Here is a 23,946-nt window from a genome sequence, read left to right on the forward strand (position 1 = left end):
GGCTTCCTTGTTACCATTGTTTCACAAATAGGCCAAAATGTAGATGTCACGTCACAGATGCCCAATAACCTCATTAGCTGCTCACTGTGAGGCTGAGGCCCAAAAAATAATACATACATACATACACTACAGTTTGTTCAGATGTTTGGAGTTAAAGCGAGTGAATCACTTGCCCTTACTTCCTATACAATGATGTTCTTTTAGTGAAGAGCAGGTAGAGAAAAACAAACCATGCAGCAGCATCCTTGGCCTTCTCGGCTCTGTGTGAGGTAAAGACAGCATCTCCAGGTTTGAAACATTAAGATAAGCTCTTTAAAAGAAATAAAAGCATGAGGCAAAGAAAAGTAGCATCTCAGCTCTTTGCAAATTAAATGTGTGTCTAACATGAGTCTGGTCCTGCTGGAGGTTTCTGCCTGTTAAAGGAAGTTTGTCCTTGCCACTGTAACTTGCTAAACGCTGCAAAGTGTTCTGCTCATGGTGGATTAAGATGAGATCAGACTGAGTCCTGTATGTAAGAGGGGACTGGATCTTATCCTGTCTTGATGTTGGGTATTTGTTAATAATAGAATATACGAATACAGTCTAGGCCTGCTCTGTTTGGAAAGCGTCTTCAGATAACATTTGTTGGGATTTGGTGCTATATAAATAAAGATGCACATCTCTGTTTCACTGGTGGGATTCTGCAGTCTGAAATGCAGTCAAATTACTTGGATTCTGCTGAAGCAGTGCAGCTAGCACATCAATAAGCATCTTGTTGTTGCTATCTCTTGATAAGTTACATGAAAATCAGATCTTTGATGCTTTGAAACAGAAGTTTGCAGCTGCAACTTGGTCTGCTGCTTTTGAGTGACAATGACGAACGGCCTCTTGGTGAGATAAGCTGGTCATTTTAGAGGCTTTAAATTAAAGCGTAATACAAGAACTGCAATAAGGCGCTACCTGAAGTCTTTCTCATACTGGTATCAATATCTACAGGTAGATGCAACCCCACCTTTTGGTACCAATAAGAGGAAAATGATGCAACAACAAATAACAAACAACAAATGATGATGAGTGACGTCTTTACAGGAGCTGTTAGGACTGTTGACTTATATTAGTGTGTTCAACTTAATAATAATAATAATGATTGATCAGACTTGTGTACAGCTTTGCTAGATACTCAAATATGCTTTGCATGATGTGTAAAAGATAAGATACAGAAGGAGGTGAAGCAGGTTTGGAGTTGATGAATGACAGAAGTGAGTGAGAGTTGCTGATGTTTGGAGGTAGAGAGTTGGGGCAGCAATCACACATTAGATCAGGTGTTTGTTTGTAATGTTCTAATGCTAAATAAAAGGACAGAGAGTAAAAGAAGGTAGCTGATGAAGAATTACAGCCTCTATGCCTTTAAGAAATTCAACAAATGTAAATTAGGGGCGATTTATTCCTCTTGACTTTTTATTTTCATGATTGATCGGACTATCCGGGCAGCAAAAAGATGTTTTAAAAAATGTGAAAAATGTTAATTCATATTCCCAGACCCCTACATGACAGACTAACAGTCCAAAACCCAAAGACCCTGGAGTCCCCAACATAAAGAAAATACAGTGCAGCCATGAAATGTGTAACATTTATGTTTGATTAATGGCTTTAATGATGAGTCAACTATGAAGGTATTAATTGATCATCTTGTTGTTGCAGCTCTAAGGTGGAGGAAAGGGATGCAGCAACATAACAAAGTGAATAATGTAAAAAGGACTTCAACACACTCTGTCCTGAAGAATCAGACACTGAAATGTTTACGTACAACAACAAAACACCCGGCATGCTCCGCGTGATTTGTAGAATCAGGGCGAGCAGGCTAACAAGCTGATCTGCAACAACGAGCACACCGGGGGAACTGCTCTGACCAGGCTCGGCTAACTGGACCAGGACTCTCCAGCTGAGGGAATCCTGTGGGGCCGCAGCACCCGACACAGGGAGGCACCAGCACCAGCTGTCACACCAGCACATCACGGCCCCACCAACGCCGCCTGTCACTCACCCAGCAGAGAGCCGTCAATCAGCCTGCACCCAGGAGGGAGCAGGAAGGCGGGCCCCTGCCCGGCCCTAAACAAAGACATACTTACATTTGCAAGCGGTTTCAGCGCCACGACTATTTAGAAAGAATGATAGAGTGGTCCTGATAAGAGTAATGACAAAGGACAAAGAGTGGGAGGAGGTCTGGAAGAGGGGGTCAGATAGTAAAGAGGTGGGAGAGCTTGATAACATTCACACTCTGCTTACATCTCTCCATTTGTGTTGCTGCCCCAGGAAAATCTCATTAGGGAGGAAAATTGGAGTTCTGGTTGGAAACCATGATGTGTTTGTGGTCAATTGACCTTTTGTGATCTGCTTAATTTAAATTCTGCGCCTTAAAATTTAACATAGCTGGATTCTTAAATCACATTTCATGCATACAAGACACAGAGGGCTCGGCATGGAAAACTCTAAAACCACACAGACCGAGCGAAAGGATGGACGTCAGAAACTGAAGTTCCAATTCTGCTCATTGTTAGAAATTTAAACAATGAAAACAACACAGTCAGAAATCAATAAATAAAAATAGTTAAAAGTAAACAAGAGCAAAAAACACCAGGGATAAAACTAATGCCAAAAATTAAACATCTGACTCAAGTCGTCCACAGTCAGAAATCCATAAATACAGAGTCAAATGTTAAAGAACAAGAAAACATCAATGATGAAAGTGATTCAAAACAACAAAACTTCTAATTTAAGTTTCACCAACAGATAGAATGCAACAAGACACAATATGAGACCTTATCATACCATGCAACACAAAATGATATAACAGGACATGATATGATACGATTTAACATGAACTTAATGTGATATGATACATTAGACCAAGACACGATTTGATATAACCCAATATGATACTTTATGATGCGTCGCAGGATGATATGATTCCATATATTGTGATATATACGGTATGATACAATACAATGTGATATATTACAATGGGATATATCACAACATGATACAATTCAAAAAATTAGGATATAATATGACACATATAAGATACTATATGATAGGATAATATGATACCATACCATATGACGCCATAAATTACATTATGATACGATACGCTGTGATAAGACTGGATACCATTAGACAAGCTACATTATGTTACAATACATTAAGACATGTTACGATAGCATACGATGAGATACGATAAGACACGACACGAAACAATAGGATACGATGCAATTAGACATGCTACGTTACGTTACAATACAATACGACACGATACCATAGGAGAAGACACGATATGTTGCGATTAGACATCCTACGTTACGTTACGTTACAATACGATAAGACACAATATATTAAGTCCTGATACGATGAGACACAATTTGATGATATAAGACACGATATGTTGCGATTAGACATGTTACGATACTTAACGATACGATACGATACGTTACGTTACATTACATTACATTACGTTACGTTACGTTACGTTACGTTACAATACAATACGATAAGACACAATATATTAAGTCCTGATACGATGAGACACAATTTGATGATATAAGACACGATATGTTGCGATTAGACATGTTACGATAAATTATGATACGATACGTTACGTTACATTACGTTACGTTACGTTACAATACAATACGATAAGACACAATACATTAAGTCCTGATACGATGAGACACAATTTGATGATATGATAAGACACGATATGTTGCGATTAGACATGCTACGTTACATTACGGTATTTTACGATACGTTATGTTACATTAGATTACATTACGTTACGTTATGTTATGTTACAATACAATACAATACGATAACACACAATATATTAAGTCCTGATACAATGAGACACAATTTGATGATATAAGAACGATATGTTGCGATTAGACATGCTACGTTACGTTACGGTACGTTACGATACGTTACGTTACGTTACATTACATTACGCTACGTTACAATACGATAAGACACAATACATTAAGTCCTGATACGATAAGACACGATTTGATGATATGATAAGACAGGATACAATACGTCACAGTAAGACACGATACACTACGATTGGACACGCTACGTTACAATTGGACATGTTACATAACGTCACAATATGATACGATATGATAAGACACGACGCAATACGTTGCAATTAGACATGCTACGTTACGTTACAGTACGATAAGACACAATACGATAAGTCCTGATACAATAAGACACGATTTGATGATACGATAAGACACGATATAACAAGTCACAGTAAGATACGATACACTTCGATTAGACAGGCTAATTACAATTAGACATACTACATAACGTCACAATACGATACGATAAGACACGACACGTTGCGATTAGACATGCTACGTTACGTTACAATACAATATGATGAGATACGATACGTTAAGACACGATATGATACGATAAGACACAATATGATAAGACATATAATCAGATATGATATGATACAATATGATACGATATGATAAAACATATTTAATTGTCCCTGGAGACTCTGTCTTGGACTCATGTAAGTACTGATAAAAAACAAGCAAACAAATACGTAGCCAGATTCTTTTCAAAAGCACCGACAGAGCTCATCTCAGCTTTCTTTATTGGGATCAGGATTTAAACCTGCGGCTTTAAGTGATCTTTAAAAATACTACAAACAAACATAACTCACTTTCTTATTAAGCTTTTAAATGTCTTTCACTTTCCTGCCTTTCACCTGATGCACTTCAAACCACATCATCCTCTCCTCTCCTCTCCTCAGCTATGATTTCTAAGACTCTGTAAACTTTCTCTCCTCTCAGTATTTGCTGCAGTAAAAATAAACTAACAAGCAGGAGGTGTTGAAGACTGTGGATTCTCTGCAGGCTTTTGTTGTCCTGTTCACACCTACCTATGAGCTATTCTAATTGCATGTTTAGTCCCTTTGTTGGCTCGCAGGTAGGGGATTGCCTGTAATTGAGGTCACACCTAAACCTTTTGTCCTGACCTGCTCATTAGCTGCATGCTCTGTCATTCTGAAGTTTTACCCCAAAACCAGGACCTTATTTAACCTACCCGTCTGTGCATTATGTGGAATGTGCAGAGGATTTGTAGATAAAGGTCTGTGTCGTTCACACAGAGGAATGACTCAGGTGTTATCAGAGATCAAGATAAATTCATCCTCTCTGCTATCTCGTACTGTATCTGTGTGTGCTGGGGACAATCCTCTTCCATTTGGTCACTTTTCTCTCCTGTAAACGAGCGACATCCTAACGGCAAACAGCTCAAACCCGACCTGTCAGAGCAGGACCAACACCTGCATTGTGAGCGAGCGGCAGAAAGAGGAAGAGTATGAAAAGGAGATCTGTGTGAGGGACAAAGGCTGCAGCCCTGAGCTGTTTGTGTTGTGAGATGTAGACACTGATGCAATAAGCCTCCTTCTCTTTGCTCTCTGCTCACACCATTGTTGCTCCTCTTCAAATTTGCTTTAGGTTCTTTGGACCCCACCCCGATGAATTCCTTCTTTCCCCTCCACCTTCAACACTTTCTATCTGTGGATAAACCCTACGTTTCTCTCTTTCCTGCACGACTCTACCCCCAGAGACACATTTAACTACTAGACACATCTTACATGTAGCACAATGCCAGGGTAAGACAATACTGAGGGATCTGCAGATGCATCTTTGTAGTTAAAGGGGGAAAAACATGCAAATCACAACTTTACAAAGCCTCAGAAGACATCTTCAAATGAATGGATTTGAATATTGTCAATAAACCGATCAATAAGTCATCTTTGACTCAACCAAAAGTATCCTTGGTGGACTCCTGCCGATGACTAAGGCACATACTTAGTTTTAGTTATGCTCTAGAGGTTGATTATTGGATGTTTGGTTCATAAAATGTCAGCACATTTGTAAAAACTGTGACTCAGCGTTTCCCAAAGCCAAAAGAAACAGCCTTCAAATGTTTTGATTTGTCCCCAACCCCCCCCAAAAAAATCACAAATCAAAGAAGAGCAAACACCAAATATCCACCAAGGAGCTGGATATAAGGAAAGTTTTGCTGTTATGAATTCTTAACTTCTTAACTTTATCCTTGATTTAATAGTGGACACATATTCAGATAATCATTGCATCTATACATCCCATTAAAACCATCTCTCAATTTTTGCACCACTTGATTTATGATCCACATCATCATGAAGGATCATTAACCGAAGAACTTTCTGCGTTTTACGTCCCCATTGACTTCTACTCGGTTTCAGTGGCGTCATTTCAGAGGCTGAAGTGGTTTTGTTGTAGGAAAGAAGAGAAATCTGCATATGAAAGAAAACATACTGCCCTGTTACTGAGGTGGAAGAAGTGCTCAGATCCCCTGCTTGAATTAAATTATCTATACAACCCTTAAAGGAGTAATCCAATACATCTAAAAGCCTTATGTTTTAGATTTAACCAAAGTTTAAGTATCAAAGCATCAGCAGCAAGGCAGGATTTAAATAAGAAGTAGTCATTTTAAGAATGGAGGATGTTTGTCACGTTATAAAGTGAGTGTGCAATATTGTAATGTAGTAGTATGTTGAGATAATTGTAAGTACTTTCTAAAATGCTTATTGTTCTGATAGAAAACATATTATAAAGTGATTATATATTATTTGAGAATGAACAGCTGTTAAATAAATGCACTGCAAAAGGAATAAAGTGACAGATAGAAGAAAAACGCACAATACTAGTGCCTTAAAATTCTACTTTTATAACTTACTCTTTGTTATTTATTTTATTTAATACTATTTATTCTACTTGTTTTCCCCCTACTTATTTATTATTTTTTAAATGTATTTATTTGTTTTTGTAGTTGTTGAATGGCCTTGTAATAGGTGGTGGGTGGGGAAGGGAGTTGACATTCAGATGTGACAATTGATGTTTATTCTATATTTGAATACCTTATACTATATATCACACTGTCTGTCTAAAATGTTTAAAATCTTTTATGAATAAAGTTGTGGATTTTTTTTTTTACTTTTTTAAAATTAATTCATTTACTTTTAATTTTACATTTCTCCACAATCAATATATTTTTTTAAACATTAACCACACATTTAACAAAATACACTTTCCAACTCACTTAACCTCATTCTTGGAGATATTATTTTAATGCACCACGTCTGTTTCTTCTATAGTGAAAAATATTCCATAAACTAAAGTAATTAGTACTCTAGAATAATACACTTAATATGAAATCGGTAAATTAAGACCTAGACAGACTTTATAAAACATACATGAGGATATTTGATTATTCCAATAATCCAAATAATTGGAATTAACTATTTGAAGTGTTTCAAACGACTTCAATAATATTGATTATCAACATTGTAAGTATAGATCACATTGTAAAACTTATCTACCAATCCTAACAAGTTTTAAATATTCAAAATTATTACAAATAATTATGAAAAATCTTATGATGCTAAAAATGTCCAGGTTTCTGGTACAAAAATATAAAACGTTGGATCCATCCACATGCAGGTTATTCCTTTAAAATCCATGATTTCATTAGTTGTAATTTAACTCATCATGTGAGTATTGTACTAACATGTGGTCTAAATATTCTACCTTAATAAGAAACATTTTGGGTTAATAATACTACTGCTTACAGGCATTAAATATTCAAAATAAGGGTCCCTTATTTTCTTTAAAGTACAAAAAAAGCTGCAGACACCTTCTTAAATTTGTGTGACACTGTTTCAGCTTTAAAGATGGATGTTATAATTATTCTATCAAAAGCATTTTTTAGAATAAGTAACTTATTGAAGCATTTCAAACTGCAGGGCCTGCAGTTTACAACTTAAAAAATTGTAGATGGAGAAGTGGAGTCTACATTTTATTTTGACTTCCATCAAAGAAGGAAAAATGATCAAACTGTCTTTCTAACCATCATTTCCTGATGCTTTAGTATATCTGACTGTTACCGCCTGCTGCAGCCACTACATCACCAGCAGCCCTTCACCTCTTAATGCTGTTAATATAATAATGAAAATGATGTGAGATAAGCGAGGTGTGCTGCTCCTTTGAACTCAAACACTGAGCTTAACTGTGGCTCTGTTTGAAGGGGGGTAGGCAGAGGAATAAGAAGTGTAATCTTCTCCTCTTATCTCTAACATCCCCCCCTCCACACACACACGAACTCCCACACATTAGCATCTGTTATCTCACAATTATCATATACATTAGTCAACACCTGTTTCGCTTAACCTCGTTTAATTAGGGCCATTGAAACGCTGCGCTTCACCCAAAACAAAACAATCCGACATGTAAGAGAGCAGTTTGTTGTGGTTCACTCAATAAATTAACAAATAAAAAGAAGATATATGGCTCTGAGTCTTTCTAGGGCTGAAAGACGAGTGCTGTATCTTTATATTATTCCAATTATTCAAAGAGAAACAAAAGAAGAGAAGTCCATTTTTTAGGGAGGGGAATTATCTCTCAAAGTGCGACTTTTACGCGTGCGTAAAAAGTGCCGAATTTGTTGATTCGCGTGATTTAAGGCCACTGAGACGTTTAATTCAATTCACAAAAACTACAGCCGTGCATGTGATGAAGTGTCAGAAGCGACAGTATTGACTGGCAGGATGTTGTTAACTGAATTCGGCTGCTTTTCTAAGATCTCCATCGATCAGTGCCAGACATGAGAAGTGTCAAAGTCCTGATAAAATTACATTAAAGTGGTGTCAGCTTCCTTGTCGCGTAGGAATTAAAATACAGACAAAATCAAAGGTATTAAAAAACCTACAGATGGTAGGATAATCTTGTCCAAGAGCCGCAACACACATTTAAAAAGTTAAATTTTGTGCCAAGAAAAATATGTTGTATTTAATTTTTATTTCTAAATGCTTAAATTTCCTCTGTTTCTAAAACAAAGTGAAGGAAACGTTAAAGACTACTTTTAAGAGTAAATGTGATAGTTCTTCTTTCAGTTTGCTGCATGGACCCTTTATTCGGGGCTCCAAAGAAAAAGCCACATTTGCATTGAAACTTCAGCTCTCCAGAAATCTCTGTGTTGCGATAAGCAGCACATATTTAGCCTCTCCACCAAAACGCTAAAAGGAACAGCGGAGGGCTTCTTTGATGGGATTTATTGCCAGTGAAAGCTGTAGGTCTTTTGAACGTAGCTGTCAGTCAATACCACAGGGACCTCCCTCCCCCCTCTCCTCCCTCTCCCCCCCTTGCTCACACGCTGGCAGGAGAGGGTGTGTGTATAAATAGATCCAGGAGGTTGGATTGTCACTCAGACTCGAATAGCTTGGGACGCAGGAAAGATGCCCGCCTCGCAAACTGGATTTGGAAACTTCTTCTTGGAGAGAAACATGAGCATGCCTGCTGGATATCAGATCCCGATGCTGGGCTGCCCGCCGGGTGTTCAGCAGCAGCAGCAGCTGGCAGCGATGGCAGCTGGGGTTCCCTTAACTTACTCAGGACTACAAGGATACAACTTTATCCCCTATCCACAGCACAGGCACATCGCACACATGGTGAGTACAGAGATGACAAAGAATATAAGAAAAGTTAAAATGATCCATGCTGGTTTATATGAGACACTTTCACAACAACAGTGTGCGTAAAATGATCCAGAAACAAAAATCTTCTAAGAAAAAAGCGTCTTCATTTTTTCTCACTTTCACAATGAGTTGTTCTGATGTTATATCTCCTGTTCTGCCTTAAAGAACAAGTGAAAACTTGCTCAGGTGTTTCATAGTCCTTAATTCTGTCTTTAAATGCATCACTCTTAGAATTGCGCGTTTTGAAACAGTCTCCAAATCCGTGCGTAATTTCTCTCTCTTAACCTTTCTTATTTCTATTATTTTCAGAATAACGGTTTCGACCTGAAGGCCGCCTCTTCCTACCACCACGCTCTCTTGGCACGCGGTGGCGCCTTCTATGCACCATACCGCCCGGGAGCAGGAGCAGAGGACCCCGGCAGGGTCGCCAAAGTGGCCACTCGGGAGAGCACCGGAGCGCTGAAGGCCTGGCTAAACGAGCACCTGAAAAACCCTTACCCCACCAAAGGCGAGAAAATCATGCTCGCCATCATCACCAAAATGAGCCTGACGCAGGTCTCCACCTGGTTCGCCAACGCGAGGCGACGTCTGAAGAAGGAGAACAGGGTGAGCTGGGCGTCCAAGGGGAAGTCGGACGAAGAAGAAGAGGAGGAGGATGATGAGGAGCATGAAGGAGAGAGTGAGGATGAGGATGGCTCGCTGCAGAAATGTCACCTGGATGAGAGGGTTGGAGAGGAGGCTCACAGTGAGCGAGCAGATACGCACGAGCAGGAGGAGAGCTCAGCACCTGTGGAGGCGCGTTTGGAGATGCAGCAGCAGTCAGACAGCGAGCACGAGGACAGGGAACTTGCACTTGTCAATGTCGATAAAGTTGAAAGCTCTGATCACACGCCTTCCACTTTGGAGAGTAAAGACAACAGTGTGAGCCAGAAACCCAAAATCTGGTCTTTGGCAGAGACCGCCACCTCAGAGACTGTGAAGAGACCCGTGGACAGTATTTACCACCCGGCTGGGAAACTGTGGGCAGAGTGGGCCTCCAGAAACGGCCTGTTTGTTCCCACGTGTTACACCACTCAAGAAATAGTCTGAGCGCGCGCGCGCGTGTGTGTGTGTGGACACAAATCAAGAGACTTCTTCACATCTTTTTTGCACTTTAAAAACCTCCAAACCTCAGGGGACTTTACCTTCCTGAAGTTTGCAGTGAATTGTATTGGGACCAAAGACTGATCGTGTTACTGTAAATATCTGTAGATGTATTTTTCCATCGCCAATTTGTAAATTAATGTTCCCTTTGTCTAATCGTGAAGAAATATTTTTGCTTAAATAAAAATTCAGCTTCGAGCAGGAAATTTGAATGAGTTTCAGTGGTTTGTGAATTTAATCACTATATTATCAAACACTTAGGCAGTTCCTTTCCTTCTGCACATGCAAGTAGAACACTGAAAAGCTTAGGGTTTGCATGAACATGAGTTAGGATCACACCAGGTGAAACGACTTCTGGTTTCTGTGCACGAGTGGAAAGTTTTGGCTTAGTTTGCATATCAAAACCCAAAGTCTTAAGTATTCCCAAACTGCTCTCTGATCAGCTTGAAGCGGGGTGATAATCCCCTCCATTAGACTTAAACTTTTACAACTCATTTTCTTTTTTTCAAACAGCTGAAATATATTTGATGTGTTTATGTCATCCATTCACACCTTAGAAAAAAAATATGACACAGCTGCAGCAAGGCCACCAGTCTGTCAATGGACTGGTATTGTTAGACCTCAAGGATTTCACTATCAAACGCACAAGTTTCCATGTAAATTCAAAGGGCTGTACCTCCATTAATCCGGGGATAATGAGAGAGCCCCCTGGGTGCAGCCGTTGCCTTGTCTTCGGGCCTCACCTCTCCATGCAAATCCCTACAAACAGGAACACAAAGAGAGGAGATAAGCTCTTATCTGTGCCTCCTTTCCTCCCAGCAAACAGATGAATGCAAAAGAATAACTTAACGTGGAACCTCAGATTTTAAGCTCTCCTACTTAAATGTGTTTCTCTTTAATTCTGACCTTTTATGGTGTGCGTAATTTAACATTTCAACAACTCTATTTCTAATTTCATCCAAAATATCAATTTATTTCTAAGGTGTGAGGGTGCGTTAGTTTACAGTGACGCTCTGGCACCCCCTAGAGGAGATCAGGAGTAACTACAGCCCATTTTACTCCACCTCACAGGTGAACATCTTGTGACAGTTAAGCGAGCTTGAGGCCTTCAATTCCAATTCTTTCTGGGAGTCAAATCAACACACACACACAGATTATACTTGCATTTATAGATTCGGTTTAACTTACTCTCTCTGAGGTTGTATTATGTCCACTGTCAGTCAGTAAATCCACTTAGAAGACATAGATGCTCCTCGTACCACCCAAACTCCCTTTAAAATATATATATTTTCAAATTTTCTTCAGTTTTGAAGGATTTCAGGGAGCTTCTCCTGTATGGAAATGGTTTTTGCACAAACATAAAGCTCTTGAGGTTAATTCGGCATGATATTTAGGTTGCCATTCTCCAAAATATAAACAATAACAGGGCAGTGAACCTCAGTCTGAGTGCAATCCAACAGCACCCTTTCAAGGTGAAGTTACTTCCTATTTAAATCCCCCAAAGCATTCTGGGAAATGTATTGCTTTTGATTGGGAGGGAAGGGGGGGGGTCTTTCATCTGGACTTCAAAAACACCAGCATTAAACAGACACTGAAGACAACAGCCCTAATGTTTCAAATTCAAGATGCACTCACTTTAATGAAAACTTAAAAAAAAAAAAGAAAAAGCTTTACATGCTGATTTAAAAAAAGGATTATTTTGTAAACAATGTGCAATAAAAGGTTACATCTACATCAATTAAAATCAAACTGTTCATGTGGGTTATGTTTTATTTCTAATTCTACTATTTTATTATTATTTGTATTTAATTTTATAGTTATTTTTATAAATATTTAATATATATACATGTTTATTTATTTAATTTATCTATTCAATTTTTTCCTTCTTCATTATATAGTTTGTAAGTAATGTAGAAATGTTGTGTCAAGCTGTGAAAAATCAAAATATACAGTTTAAAAAAAAAATGTAACAGTGAAAAACAATTTTAAATGCAAAAATGACGCAGTCTATACATAGTGTTGTACCCCACATGTTCAAATATTATCACATAACAGCAACAGATTTCTATTATTAACCCTTAAGGTACGTACAGGCTTCATCTTTATGCAGGGCGCTATAAACAAAGCATCAGGCGTAAAAGCAGGAAGTTATAATCAAACATTCAGCAGAGACGACTTCAGTTTTCAGTTCATAACTTAGAGCATTGTGATTCCTCTTCAGAGAGTTGTTCTGTTTTCGTCATGTCCTGCTGCACCGGCTGTCCGTTGACAGTGTAACCCACTTCTAGTGACCTATCCAGGCTTTGGTCGTCCTCATTCTCCTCTGGCTCACTCATAATATTCTCTTCTTGTTCAGGCTGCAACATTGACACCTCCTCAGCTGGGTATGTTACTATTCGAACTCCTTCCAGTGGCTCCCTCTGTTCTCCCATGTCTGGTCTAAAACAGTCCTACAAGAGAGAAACAGGATTCAAATGTAGGAATAGAGAGAAGGACTTTTCAGATGTGGGAGTGGAAGAAAGCTCAGGTAAAAAGATAAAGAATGACCCTGTAAACACAGCTCCATGTGTGCTAAAGAACCCAGAGAACCTAAAGTCAATGCCCTTTAAAAGAAGACTGTAAAATCAGGTCAAATAGGTGCATTTAATTCAATGCTATGAGTCACAAATATCCATAACACCTTTAAATCTGTGTGCAGAATAGTGTTGACTTTGGCGCCCCCTATTGGTGACACTATACCACTCATCACTGCTGATTTTGTCCTGTACATGTCACACTGGCATTTCATTGTCAAAAAATCTCATCCTGGAATAAATAATATTACTCATTGAAAATCTTTGCTGAGGAAAATATTAATTAATATTAATAATACCTAGATAGAAAAATGGCTAGTCTTCTTCCTGATGCATTAGTTGCTCATGTAGAGGCCTCAGTATTAAATTCAACCTCTTTTATAACCAGCTTAAAATTCCCATATGAGCTTTAAAGAGCTTCAGAGTGTTTTTGTGCTCTAAGCAACATTTATTTTGGTCAAATGTTCAATTTATGAAGCTTTTAGTGACATGATGTTAAAACTTGTTGAAAGCAAAATCCTAAAATATGCAGACGAGACAGTTTATTTGGAATTTTTTCATTGATACACAAAGATTTTCACCTTTCACACTTCTGGAAATGCACATCTTTGCTTCTGCTCTTGCAATTTCAACCAAGAAGCTTGTCCTAACCAATCCCTTACATTTCAATGAAGAGAGAACTCTGGCAACACCTGAGTGCCACCGTCTAGCATGCAGATAATCAAGCAGTAGCAATTGTTTCATCCAACTCCTGGCAGGACGCTGAATAATAAGCGTACTTTCCAAATACCAAACAACTCTCCTAAAGCTCCTGTGAAGAACTTTCAGTTTACATTGATTTAAGCGACCCTTGTGGACAAGAAGGATAAATTATGTCTTTGCTAACCTTGTCCCGTACACAGTCAAACATGCCACTCACTGGGATGCAGCAATAAACAATATTATCTCTGATGCTCTTGTTTGTATTAGAAGGTCACTTTGAAGCATGAGCAGTTTCAAAAACAGATTAAAAAAATCCTGACAGGAGCTTTAATGTGCATATATAAATTATAGTTGAGTAGAAAGACTTCTATTGCAGATTGGTAGATTACCTGCAGTGTTTTTATTCTGCCTGCTGTCCACGATTACATCACACACATCTGTGATTCACTTGATTTCTCTTTCTTTTATTTGTTCTATCTTTTTTGTATGTGTGTGTACTTTTCAAAAGAAGAAGCTGTGATTCTCTTGATTTAGCAGCTTGTAACAGTAGTCTTCTCTCAGCCCACCGTGAATGCGTCTCTCCCGGTGTTACGGTTTTAAAAGTGACCCTGTAAACTGGAGACCTTCAGCTGAACGTGTCAGTGTTTGTGGAGTTTACACAGCTGTTGAAACACAGAGGGAGTTCCTGGTAATGCAAACTAGTTTAGTTTGTTACTAAGATTTCAAAATATCCTCATCAGATATTTAATGGTCGTCTAAAGACATTTATGAGGGATACATCCAGCTGAGGGTCTCCAGTTAACAGGGTCGCTGTTTAAACCAAAACACCGGCTGATCTCTGAAACGTCTTTGCTACTCGCGCTTATCTCCTCTCACGTGTTGATTCAGTGAATCCATCTGTGATGAAATATAGCACCATCTAAAACAGCACCAGCTGAGTCTCTTCATGCTAACAGGCTAACTGTTGTGTTGCTCATAATGATACCTGCCTGTCCGTCTGCTTCTATGGTGTCATCTGTGATGAATGGCATTCGATCTTTGTTTTACTGCCCTCTACTGGTCTGGTGGTGTAGTGCATCTACTTTTTTTTCTCCTCCATACGTCACTGGCCTGATTTGCACAATCTACCTGGGACTTCAGCCAACCGGCGAAACGCAGACAACAATGGGGGCACAGGAACTTTTGAGTTCTGGGAAAAATAGTTCTGGCGGATAAAAGACCCTGGAACTCTTGGTCTAAATGCACCTTCAGAGGTAGTAACAGAGGCAGTGTGGTGGCGACGTGTAGTGTAACCGCGCTGTCTGCATGTCTGACTGTGCCTCTTGCACCTCTGCAGCACCTTAATGCAATGTGTAAATCACACACTGGGACACCAATATTGAGCCGTTACAGACTTCAATGTCTAAGTGGAAACACGTAGTGATGCTGAACCTCTGGCATTGTTGCAGAATTGCAATGTGTAAGAAGCGATAGAAATCATAGTTACCTTGAATTTTCCTCCTGCATGTACTCGTTTCACGTAAACTAAAGGGAAAAATCCAGAGACAGTGAGGGTGTTAGTTGGATTTATGGAACTTCCACTCATAATATTTAATTTTAGAAAGAGTATTTTAACCACAACGTACCGTAAAACCCAATCGCCAGAGCAATGGCAACAATTAAAACAATCCCAAAAATAATCAGAAGCACAACATGTGATCGTGGGTCTCTCTCTGCAGGGACAGAAAAGAGATGAAACCATTAACACACATATTGATCCTTATACATACATATCTTCTCTGGATTACTAGATCTTTTGAGTATCAAATGCACACACAGAGGTCTCTGTAAAAGTCCTCCACAACAGGAAATGTGTCGACTGCCACCTCAAAAAGAAACTTTAATGTCTGCCACACATTTTGCATTTGGGCAGAGGAAGTGAAAAGAAGAAGGTGTGAGGCAGCTTGTTCCATACTCAGCTTCTAACGGATGAAGTCATTATTTCAGAGTCGACACACATATGGACTGTAAACATTGTGTAGGTGAAAAGTGTTGGTCATGAGAAACCACAGACCAACATTGATTTCACAGAGTTTACCTCTTCACCTCATGTCTCTGCCTACACAGTTCCGTTTTGAGATGGCTGACCACACTGCTGCAGAGGGAGTGAGTGCTGAAACTGAGAACATTTACTACTTCCCTGCCTACTCACAACTTACCACAGATGTTGTCTGAGATGACTGTTCCCATTTCTTTAATGCGGTAGTCACTCTCACACCTGCAAAAACAGAGAAATTCAAAGTGTTAGAAGATAGTCCCTCCGTCTTTCACTGATTCAAAGTAGTGATGGGCGATATGACGATATATATTGTACATACGATAGAAAACTGTTTATCGTGTCATTTTTCTTCTGTCGTTTCTATCGTCGTTTTATCAATTAAAGTGAATCTTCACAGCATAGTCTGTACTGCGACTGTGGTTTTGCGACATTACGCTGCTTTACGTTAGTCATGTGGTACCAAACACGCCGACACAACAACACCAACAACAACACATGCAGACGAGCAGGGACAGGTACACATGGAGGAGGACGGCTCAGAAAAAGTTCTATTCCAGTCACAATGGACACATACAGAGTCCCAGGAAGCTCAAATCGAGCTTGTGCCGAAAAGAGGGGGCACGTCTGTGGTTTGGCTACACTTTGGGTTCAACGCGTCTGACACGGAGCAGAAAACCGCGGTTTGCAAACTGTGCCACAAGGTCGTTTCCTCGCCTTGTTATACTGCTCTGACTTGAACTACAAAGATAAAGATTGTAGAAAAAGCAAATGTGGAGGCTTTGGTCGATCCCCCGCTCTGCCTTTTTTGTATATTATATAATTTTGCACTCCTGTACAGCAATCCAATTTGTGACATTTTCATGTCACTTCCAAATAAAGGTGTCGTGGAATTTTCATAGTCTTATATATATGTATGTAAGAATGTTTAACTATTGTATTCTTTCAGTCTAAATGTCATGTTTAGAGTAACTTGTTTCCTATGTCGTCTGTGACGGGCGAGATCCTGTCAGGGTAGTAGTCAAGGTCTCTCCCCCTGCTCCTGTCTTTATCTATGTGTTATGGCCGACTTACTGTCTCCAGAACTAGAGCACAGGTCTTCTTCCCACTTGTTGTGTTCCTATAGTCCAAACATGGTTATCTAACTTTAGTGTCGTCTTCAGAGGGAATAAATACCATGCCAAGGGTTTTGTCTGTCAGAACTGACTTGGCATTGCACTGCACTCTCCTGCCTGTGTACTGTTATGTTATTTCTCCTTGGCCAAGTTCTACATAAACTATTTCAACGTAAGCCGTCAGAGTCTCCTGAGTCTTCTGTGTCCAGTGTCCAGTTTGTTGCTGAATTTCATCACAAAAGGGAGAGGAAAAAGTAAGCAGTTTCTGTAGTATGTTGTCCAGAACGTTTTCAAGTTATTCTGTGAAAACTATGTCGTTACGTATATCGTGGTATATCGTTATCGTGATATAAAGTAGTCCATATCGTGATAGAAGATTTTTTTCATATCGCCCACCACTAATTCAAAGGATTGTTTTTCATTAAGTGTCCAAAAGGAAATGCTGAATTAAACTCTGGAGATGTGTACACATCGGCACTGAAAGAAAGGAGCACAAATAAAGCATGAAAGGTTTTAATAATAATACGTATAGTAAGTATAACTTTTATTTGTATAGCGCCTTTAAAAAACACTGTTTACAAAGTGCTCTGACAGACAAAGCATGGCAGAAAGTTCAGAGGAAGACAAAATAAATAATATTTTAACACAGAGAAAAAAATAAGGACGCAAAAACAAAATTCAACCCAAAAGGTAAAAAAGAAAAAAAATGCCAATAATCAGAATTAAATGCAACAGTAGGCCATTAAGTCATTGCAGGTATAAAGATAAAAAAGCGACAATAAAAAAGTTTTAAGAAGAAGACAACATCACATCAGAGAAAATAAAAACAGATAAAAGCAGTGAAATAAAAATTAATCAGTAGATGAATAAATAAATAGATAAAAAAGCAAATAAGTAACACAGATAAAGCTGCTCATAGGAGGTCATGGGGACAAATAAATAGATGAAGATTGTACAATAATAAATGAAAAAGGATAATCCTTCATAGTATAAGCAGGTTCTGAAATCTCGTCTGTCAAGAACACTTCAGAGACTGAAAAAAATCATGCAGCATCAACTCCAGCAGAATGAATTTCCTTTGAATCAATCCAGAACAAAAAGAGAAAACTACAACTGAAGAAAGTTGAAGAGTTTAAAGCTCCTGTGAGGAGATTTTGAGTGGTTATGAAACAGGCTGAAATGAACAACCATGCCTCTTTATGACCTTAACCCTCCTGTTATGTTCGTTTCTCAGGGACAGCAATAATGTTCCTGGGTCAATTTGACCCGGGGCATATTCAATTATCTAAAAGTTTCAGAACTCCCAAAAAATCCCAATACACTCTTTTTAAAATCTAAATTTTTAACTCCATCAGTAACCATTTAAATCAAGATTTAGTCCATTGGTGTTCTTTAATTCTCAGATCATAGTTCAATGAGGATAACTCCCTCGTTTGACATTACAATTCATGTTAAAACTTTTTTTTAATTTACATTAGAAAGCACTAAATACAAATACAATAGTTTCACATGACATAGATTTTTGTTTATTTATTTTTTTACTTTTATTTTTTTCATATTTTTATGAAGTGATGTTGATAAATTAACACGACACCTCTTCTGTCACATGCTGCCAAGATTTTTATGCTGCATTTTTCTGGTTTGGAAGGAATATATTGCCTAAAATAGACTAGCAACATAACAGGAGGGTTAAAAATCAAACAAAAACAATTAGAAAATATTTTAACAGTTTCTGTTTTATAATTGTCAAAGCCTGAAGCAGCTGTGAGGGGGTAGGTGTCAGATTAACTGATCACTATCACATCAAAGAAAAAACCTTTTAGTGCTTTTTCTGCAGTAAGTATTCTTAATGAGTGAAATATTTGACTGTTAATTGAAAGCAGGAGGAGATTTCGTGTCAGATTCATAATTAATTCAGCAACGATAGAGGTATCACTTTGTCCACAGGGGGCGCCAAAGCCAACGCAGACAGAAAGTTCCTCACAGGAGCTTTAATGTGACTAAAATAAACTACAGAGTCAGTTTAGTAAGATGGCCCTGTTAGCAAAGAGGCTTCAGGTCAACTGTTGTTCCCCATATTTAGAAACCCTGACATGCATGTGTGTATCTCTGTAGCAGCTGTGAAGCAGAAGTTGTAGTGCTGTCATAAAGGGATGTGTGCTAAAGCTCATCCAAATATTGAAACAGTGAAGAGGGTTTTATTTAGTCTGTTATCAGAGTGCTGCTATTTAACATACTGGAGGTCTTTTACTTACTCTGTCATTTTCTTGCAGGCGCTGCTCCATGAGCTCTCATTAGAATATGTGTACTCAGGGCATTTCTTGCACACCGTGTTGTGGGTATGGTTACCTGGAAAGGAGTCAAAATAGAGTCAGCACAAAACAAAGTTTATCATTCTCACTATTCAGCCTGTTAAAAGCTTTCTCTGTGCTTTAAAAGAAGTCCTACCTTTGATGTGAGCGCCTTCTCCTGGTGGACAGACGCTGTGCGGCACACAGGTAATACACTCTTTACTGGAGCAGTGGAATCCCAGTTTGCACTCACAGATGGTTCTCTTCTTCTTGTTCACGTGGGTAACATGCTTAAAGTTTTTATCTGGGAGAGGAAGAGAGACAGGAGTTGAGCACTGTGATGCTTTCACATTAAATATAAAGGAGACATGTAGTTTCACATGTCACAAGGTCTTCTTACTTGAGTCACAGTACGGCTGGATTTTACACTTGGCGTCAATTGTGTATGCGTCCTGATAGTCGTTGACCCCACACTCTTCACACCGAGGCTCCTCACAAGTACCGGTGACCAACATCCTGGTTCCTGAACAAAACATGATGTCACTTTAGAACAGAAAATGCAGTGTCATGGTACTGAGTTTGACTATGTCTTGGAGGGGAGCAGTGGTTAAGCTAACATCTCCTGGCTGGAGTGGAATGTAAGATTACTTCCATATTGGGTACACTTCCTCATTAATAGATTAAGAGTTAGGTCTATGAAATATCACAGTTGCGTGTCAATATTTAAGTGTTGAACATTTGTTCCTTTGAAGGTACAAAGCACAATTGTTTTCAGTTTACACTGAAATGAAACTGAATAACAGAGCAGATCCTTCTCTGGAAAAAACTGGAGGCAGAAAATTTGGGGAATTTTAGCCAAACTTTTCCAGGAAAATGACTCAACAGATTATCAAACAAAAGGGGAGTGTTACTTTTCTAATGTCTGATAATCAATGACCCATGTTGTACCCAACTCAGTCTCAGCAGATGTGTGTCTCACATGAGTCTGGTCCTGCTGGAGGTTACTGAGATGAGATCAGAGTTCTGTCAGTAAGATGGGACTGGATCTTAACCTGTCTTGATGTCAGATGTCTAACATGAGTCTGGTTCTTCTCAAGGTTTCTGCCTGTTAAAGGAAGTTTGTCCTTGCCACTGTAACTTGCTAAATGCTGCTAAGTGCTCTGCTCATGGTGGGTTAAGATGAGTCAGACTGTCTGTAAGATGGGACTGGATCTTATCCTGTCTTGATGTTGGGTCTTTGTTATTAATAATAGAACATAGAGTACGGTCTAGACCTGCTCTGCTTGTAAAAGCATCTTGAGATAAGGTTTGTTGTGATTAGGCGCTGTACAAATAAAGATTGATTGATTGGTTATTGGTCCACTTTAATCAAATGTAGCTTCATATTTAACAGATGAGAGTGATGCTGATCTTCAGTCTATGAATTGAAAGTGCTGTGGGCTTTAGGACAAGGGAAAGTGAAAGAGAATCCAATGGAGGGGGAAAAGGGATAAGTGAAAGTAAAAGTAAAGGATGTTTAAGAAGGATGATATTCCTGAGTAACCTTTATTATTATTATTTGAATCATTGCTTTAACATTTATTTATCTTATTTAATTATTCATTTATCTATTTATTTATTTATTGTATTCATCTGATCTTGTTAACGCTACCTTATTTTAAACTTTTCTTTCCACTCTTACTTATTTTATTAATTCTACTGTGTTGAATTTATTTTATTTTGAAGTATTTTATTTATAATCATGCCTCTTATCATTTTACCATTGCTGTTGTTTTCTGTCTCTCTGTTATTCTGTGAAGCACTTTGGGCTGCATCTTGAGTTGAGTTAACATTCATCCATCTGTCTGTCTGCCTGCCTGTCTGTCTGTCTGTCCATCTGTCTGTCTGTCTGTCCGTCTGCCTGCCTGTCTGTCTGTCTGTCTGTCTGCCTGCCTACCTGTCTGTCTGTCCATCTGTCTGTCTGTCCATCTGCCTGCCTGTCTGTCTGTCTATCTGTCCATCCGTCTGTCCATCTGTCTGTCTGTCCATCTGTCTGTCTGCCTGTCTGTCTGTCTGTCTGTCTGTCTGTCCATCTGCCTGCCTGTCTGTCTGTCCATCTGCCTGTCTGTCCATCTGCCTGCCTGTCCATCTGTCTGTCTGTCTATCTGCCTGTCTGTCGGTCCGTCTGTCTGTCCATCTGCCTGCCTGTATGTCTGTCTGTCTGTCCATCTGCCTGCCTGTCTGTCTGTCTGTCTGTCCATCTGTCTGTCTGTCCATCTGCCTGCCTGTCTGTCTGTCTGTCTGTCTGTCCGTCCGTCTGTCTGTCCATCTGTCTGTCTGTCTGTCCATCTGTCTGTCTGTCGGTCCGTCTGTCTGTCCATCTGCCTGCCTGTCTGTCTGTCTGTCCATCTGTCTGTCCGTCCGTCTGTCTGTCCATCTGTCTGTCCATCTGTCTGTCTGTCTGTCCGTCCGTCTGTCTGTCCATCTGCCTGCCTGTCTGTCTGTCTGTCTGTCCATCTGCCTGCCTGCCTGCCTGCCTGCCTGCCTGCCTCCCTGCCTGCCTGCCTGCCTGCCTGCCTCCCTGCCTGCCTGCCTGCCTGTCTGTCTGTCTGTCTGCCTGTCTGTCTGCTCAAAGCCTCGAGATTAATAAGAGAAATAACTTAACTCCTTCATTTTTTTATGCAACAAGTCTACCTGAGGTGTTTGCATACCTGGACCACACATCCTGCAGCACTGGCCATTCTTCTCATACTGAGTTTCCGGGTCACACCGAGGCTGAGCAGCGGTCAAGCCCTACAAAACAAACAGTGTGTTACTTTATATCTGTTTTATATATAAATATCTTCTTCCGGTAAGTCTCCTGAGTAGTGATCAGGTTGGGGTTTCTGTGGTGCGCGTCCTCACGCCCAGGGTGTGAAGGGGCATGACGGAAAGTCCCCAACTTTCAACAACATGCACAGTGTGAAACTGCAACACAGACAGCTGCATGTGGGTCTTTACTTTGCTCACATGCATTAATGTTACAATTATTATCATACACTTCAATTATTATGAGCAGATCACATCATGCACGGTTACTATAATGTCGAAAAGAGGAAACCGAAAGTGAAAGTACGACAGAGAGACGTTTGTCTTTGGGTGTTCCTCGCAATAACATGCATCAGTTTGAACAGAATACCTTATTTTAATGTTCTATTAAGCAAAATGTGAATTATTAAAGTGTAAGGAGCTTAAGATATATAACACACCTACAGCTAAACTTTGAAAGCAGCGATTTAAAAAGCTTACTCCAGCTGTCAGCAGTCAGAATGAATCTGATTTAATAACATGTATATACAATAATAGTAGTTTACTCACCATGAGCGCAAACAGCAACAAAAGACGCATCTTCAGGTGTTGTGTGTTAGATCGCAGTAATGAGTCGCACCTCTCCCCTGTAACTGATCTGATCTGGTCTATCTCACTGCTGTGCCTTACTACCACACACGGAGGAGGAGGGGGAGGAGCTTATTGGGGGGTTTCAACGTGTTTTTTGTCATCTGACCATTTCCTGTAAAGTCATTTCTGAACTGAGTATCTGTGACATGCCCAGAAGTAATGATACAGCCTATGTGGGAGTACAAAGAGCTTTTGTGTGAGTTAATAAACAGTTTAGCCCTGGACTGCATTATTACCATCGTTTTAGAATTTTTTTATTTATTACATTTTATTCTCTTACTATATTATTTTATATTTTTTACATCATTTTATTTTTCTGGTATTTATCAAATTTTATTGTATTGATTTGATCTTCATGATTTAGAACACTATCACTATGACTATCATATGACACATGAAAATTCAAATCATGACAACAAATGCTAATCACAACTTCACCAAGCTCAAGGTGCATCTAAAACTTATTGTTTGTTTACAAAAAGTCTAAAACTTTAAGTTTCTTTTGACATTACAGGAAATCAAATAACTTTAACTTTTAATGCTCTCATTTTATAAGCTATGCCCTGGCTCTGGCTTAAGCTAATAGACTCAATACAGCAGCACCTCTACAGCTAACCTCTTTCTGCATTATAACTTATATATTAAAGCTGAACAAAAGTGAAACAAGACTGCAAATTTTGCATTTGGGGGATTTGGAGTTACAGCCTATGTGGGAGTACAAAGAGCTTTTGTGTGAGTTAATAAACAGTTTAGCCCTGGACTGCATTATTACCATCGTTTTAGAATTTTTTTATTTATTACATTTTATTCTCTTACTATATTATTTTATATTTTTTACATCATTTTATTTTTCTGGTATTTATTAGATTTTATTGTATTGATTTGATCTTCATGATTTAGAACACTATCACTAAAATGAGTAATACCATCACTAACAATGTTAGTGTTTTTTACCTGCTATAATATACCCAATAAAAAGTACTTGTCTTCTCTCTTCATACTCGGCATAACCCCTGATAACATTAATGATGCAGACTTGATATCCTTTCTAAGAATTTTGCTTTTAATAGCCCAAAAAACAATTACAATGTCCTGGTTGAATCCG

General features: G+C 39.0%; 2 protein-coding genes and 1 long non-coding RNA gene across 3 annotated transcripts; 1 reads left to right on the forward strand and 2 right to left on the reverse strand.

Moving 5' to 3' along the window:
- Positions 1–191: 191 nt before the first annotated feature.
- On the reverse strand, positions 192–12,182 carry LOC117821784. Its single transcript, XR_004633057.1, has 3 exons — positions 11,897–12,182; positions 11,385–11,467; positions 192–260 (listed from the first exon to the last, which is right to left on the reverse strand). It is a non-coding gene; the product is annotated as an uncharacterized LOC117821784 (long non-coding RNA).
- irx7 (iroquois homeobox 7) lies at positions 9,273–10,920 on the forward strand. The gene is made up of 2 exons (XM_034696285.1): positions 9,273–9,538; positions 9,875–10,920. Exons 1-2 carry the CDS (start codon positions 9,326–9,328, stop codon positions 10,652–10,654), a joined length of 993 nt encoding a protein of 330 aa, XP_034552176.1. The 5' UTR covers positions 9,273–9,325; the 3' UTR covers positions 10,655–10,920.
- Positions 12,183–12,540: 358 nt separating the features above from the next.
- On the reverse strand, positions 12,541–22,893 carry cd40 (CD40 molecule, TNF receptor superfamily member 5). Its single transcript, XM_034696041.1, has 9 exons — positions 22,761–22,893; positions 22,115–22,196; positions 19,825–19,947; positions 19,582–19,728; positions 19,389–19,482; positions 16,182–16,240; positions 15,609–15,695; positions 15,470–15,507; positions 12,541–13,158 (listed from the first exon to the last, which is right to left on the reverse strand). Exons 1-9 carry the CDS (start codon positions 22,788–22,790, stop codon positions 12,898–12,900), a joined length of 921 nt encoding a protein of 306 aa, XP_034551932.1. The 5' UTR covers positions 22,791–22,893; the 3' UTR covers positions 12,541–12,897.
- Between the last annotated feature and the right edge of the window lie 1,053 nt (positions 22,894–23,946).

The sequence above is a fragment of the Notolabrus celidotus genome, chromosome 11 (genome assembly GCF_009762535.1).
Source record: "Notolabrus celidotus isolate fNotCel1 chromosome 11, fNotCel1.pri, whole genome shotgun sequence".
Lineage (NCBI taxonomy): Eukaryota > Metazoa > Chordata > Actinopteri > Labriformes > Labridae > Notolabrus > Notolabrus celidotus.

Coding starts and splice junctions, on each gene's coding strand:
- cd40 (XM_034696041.1), bottom strand. CDS start 22,790: ATGCGTCTTTTGTTGCTGTTTGCGCTCATG. Junction 22,197..22,760: donor TGTTGCTGTTTGCGCTCATG/GTGAGTAAACTA, acceptor TTTGTTTTGTAG/GGCTTGACCGCTGCTCAGCC. Junction 13,159..15,469: donor ATGCAGGAGGAAAATTCAAG/GTAACTATGATT, acceptor TCTCTCTTGTAG/GACTGTTTTAGACCAGACAT.
- irx7 (XM_034696285.1), top strand. CDS start 9,326: ATGCCCGCCTCGCAAACTGGATTTGGAAACTTCTTCTTGGAGAGAAAC. Junction 9,539..9,874: donor ACAGGCACATCGCACACATG/GTGAGTACAGAG, acceptor TATTATTTTCAG/AATAACGGTTTCGACCTGAA.